Source organism: Topomyia yanbarensis, chromosome 2 (genome assembly GCF_030247195.1).
Source record: "Topomyia yanbarensis strain Yona2022 chromosome 2, ASM3024719v1, whole genome shotgun sequence".
Taxonomy (NCBI): Eukaryota; Metazoa; Arthropoda; class Insecta; order Diptera; family Culicidae; genus Topomyia; species Topomyia yanbarensis.
Window position 1 is genome coordinate 296,833,699 of NC_080671.1, and position 3,387 is coordinate 296,837,085.

Genomic DNA, 3,387 nt, shown 5'->3' on the forward strand with positions numbered 1-3,387 from the left:
AAAGAGACGCACAACTCAAAAGTAAGTTAAAAGAACTTATTCTGCAGGTTGTTTTATTTAACCGTGTATGCAGACTCTACACGGAAACGAAAAACTACCTAAAATTAAGTTCCTTTGACTCAATCTCGTGGTATCGTGGGGCAACTTAAAATTAGGTAAACCGTGTTGAAGGTAGTTTCCATTTAACCACGGCAAAAATTACAACTCATTGATAGGTTTTTTATACTCAAAATTAAGTTGAATTTACCTAATTTTGAGTTCACCCCAAACAACTCAAAAGTACCTTCCTCCACGGAAGACCTCGACTGAGTCGAATCTCTCTTTTTGTTTTTGACAACACTAATAAGTGCGAAAGCGACGCACAACTCAAAAGTAAGTTAAAAGAACTTTTCTGCAGGTTGTTTTATTTAACCGTGTAGTTTGAATGAGAATATAAAAACCCAAATAACGAGAAGTTTTTAATGAGCGTGACAGATTTAGCGTCTTAAATTATTATAAACAAAATTTATCAATATTTTGCTAGTTTAGAAAAATGTTTTAATATTGCGATTTATAATAGATATAGCCAGAGTTTACATTAGTTTATAGTCCCTTAACTGTGGCTCGTACTAAATTTTTTGGATCAACGAAGAATACTAGGCCATTGTTGATGATCTACAACGATGGAATTTCTCAGTGGTGCTAGCCAGAAAGATACAGTTCGTGCGGCGTGTAAAAAGTGCGGGTATGCTGGTCATCTTACCTATCAGTGTCGAAATTATCTTAAGGTAATTAAAATACTGTTATTGTGGTTATCACTAGAAATGTATGTATGTGGGTAGCTACCATTCTAGCTTCAGTCTAGCTCTGCATGCGGTTCCACTAAACAGTACGCTCAAATTACGTTACTCCCAGTTCGTCACCATTCTGAATTCAGCATACCACTGTATGAAGGGACAAAAGGGGTTTGGCCGCGTTGGCGGATCGGTAAACATCCCATAGAAAATTTGACAGTTGAAAAATTTCCCAGTCGACAGACGAAATCGGGTGTTTCGAGGTTGACCGACTAAGTTGGGTTTGGTCAACAGAATCGACAGATTTGATCTGTGTAATTCTGGTTCCACTTTCAAACAACCAACTAGGGTAGGTGTTCCTATAGTTGAGGTGTATCAATAGTTGCAGTAGTGGGTTATACGCCTAACTAAGGTACTAACCATCAACAAAGGTTTTTTTTTATCGATTCATCGCACTAAAATTATGCGACAATAAAACTGTTATCCTTGAAATTTGCTCAAATAACTATTGAAAAAAAAAAATGATTTTCTTAGAATTTTGAGCTCCCTTGCACCTATAGTTGATATAGTGTACGTATAGTTGCAAGTCCCATAAGAAATCAATGGGATTTGCAACAATAGGAACCGAAATTAGCGATTGCACCACTATTGGTACATGTGTTCCTATAGTGGTACAAGCGGTTTTGAATACATAAATAATAACAATTATTGTTTATTAAACCATCTTTTTTTTTCTATGAAGTAGGGACTGAAAGCTTTCGTTTAATGTATTGACATTGCCCATAGGTCTATTCGATTTTTTATCAAAAGTTTTCCTTAAGTATGCGACTATTGGTACATCCACCCTAATAGACCGATTAAAAAAGTAGACCGATTGCAACAGATTTCGTAGATATTTAACCGGTTGTCGCGTCGGTAGACGCCCACAGAGTTGCCACTGTTTTTCAAAGAAAATCTGGCAGTTCAACTAAAAATGTCTGGCAAATTCACTTGACAGCGACCTCAATGTCATCAAAATTTGGCATACATTTTAGTTTTCATAGAATTTGCATCAATCGATTTTTGTAAAATTTGGGACATTATCACCCAAATTTCCAAAATGTGTATGTAGCAGCTTCTAAAACTTAAAATTCAACAGAATGAGAGATTTTTCTTTTTGTCTTTTTTTGTAAAACTTATTGTCTTGGTTTCTAATTTTTAATTACATGTCAAATAAAACTTATAGTTATTCAAATTCTTCTCATTTGCTGGTACGCTTGTCATGTAGCATATCATCGACGAATTTTTTGAAAGGATTTGCTGGCGGTTGCGTCTATTTTGTTGTTGGAAAACCGGGTATATCCAGTCCTCATGTTGCAGCTGTAAAATCCGTCGATCCATGCCCAGAAAAACGCTTCGTTGGTAAATCCAAATGAGTTTGTTTTCGCTGCATTTGAATAGGTGGTGCTCGATGCTATCCGTCTGGCCAGGACAAATGTTGCAGTTGAGGTCAGCTCTCCTGTTAACCCCATACAAAAACTCGTTGGTTACAATTTTGTGATGTACCACAGAAAACCACATTGATCGTTGGTGTGAGTTTAAAAATTTGGAGTGAATGTTTTTAAAGATAGTCTTCCAATCACGTTGAGGACTTTCCCGTACTATTTTTGGCTCCTTTAGCTGTTTTAAAAAGTGATGGTATATTGTACTTGAATCCGGTGCTCTAGCTATTTCTTCGGTCAGGAATGCTGTCTCTTTAACTACTGTTCGGATGTGCTCGTATTTTCGTGGAATGCACGAAAAATTTGGAGGATTTGCGTTGTGCTCCAGAAAACTCCACAAAAAAGGGTAGATCCGGTCCGATATGTATTATGCGGTTGGTTAGCAGGGCCTTTGCTTTGATGGACGGTAAATGTAAATTTAAACCACCTTGGCATTTTGGTAGTATTAGTGTTTCGAAGGCAATTCTGGTCCAATTCTTCCCGTACCACAGGAAGGAGCCGATCCGCGAAATGAATTTTCCAGCGTATTTATTCGGTAGGGGGATCACTGATGCTGTGAACCAGATTTTCGACGTTATGAACGTGTTCAACAAAATTATTTTCTGTATGAGATTTAGATTTCTGGACTTGTTCATCCACATACATGTTTGTACTCCCCGTAGTACCGCAGTCCAATTTTGTTCAACCGTACTCGAGAAGTCTTCGGCGAAGTGTATTCCGAGAATTTTCACTGAAGTCTGCGTTTGCAACCACTCACTTTGTGGTGTCATATCCAATAAACCGATCCTATATATATATATATATATATATATATATATATATATATATATATATATATATATATATATATATATATATATATATATATATATATATATATATATATATATATATATATATATATATATTATATATATATATATATATATATATATATATATATATATATATATATATATATATATATATATATATATATATATATATATATATATATATATATATATATATATATATATATATATATATATATATATATATATATATATATATATATATATATATATATATATATATATATATATATATATATATATATATATATATATATATATATATATATATATATATAT

At 33.6% G+C, this 3,387-nt stretch overlaps 1 protein-coding gene across 2 annotated transcripts in view; it reads left to right on the forward strand.

Moving 5' to 3' along the window:
* The first annotated feature begins 460 nt into the window (after positions 1–460).
* The window catches only part of LOC131683316 (protein SREK1IP1-like), a 44,143-nt gene continuing 41,216 nt past the window's right edge, over positions 461–3,387 (forward strand). For both annotated transcript variants that reach the window (XM_058965178.1, XM_058965179.1), the window contains exon 1: positions 461–767. In XM_058965178.1, coding sequence (XP_058821161.1) covers positions 663–767 — 105 coding nt within the window. In that variant the 5' untranslated portion in view covers positions 461–662. The remainder of the gene's footprint in view (positions 768–3,387) is intronic.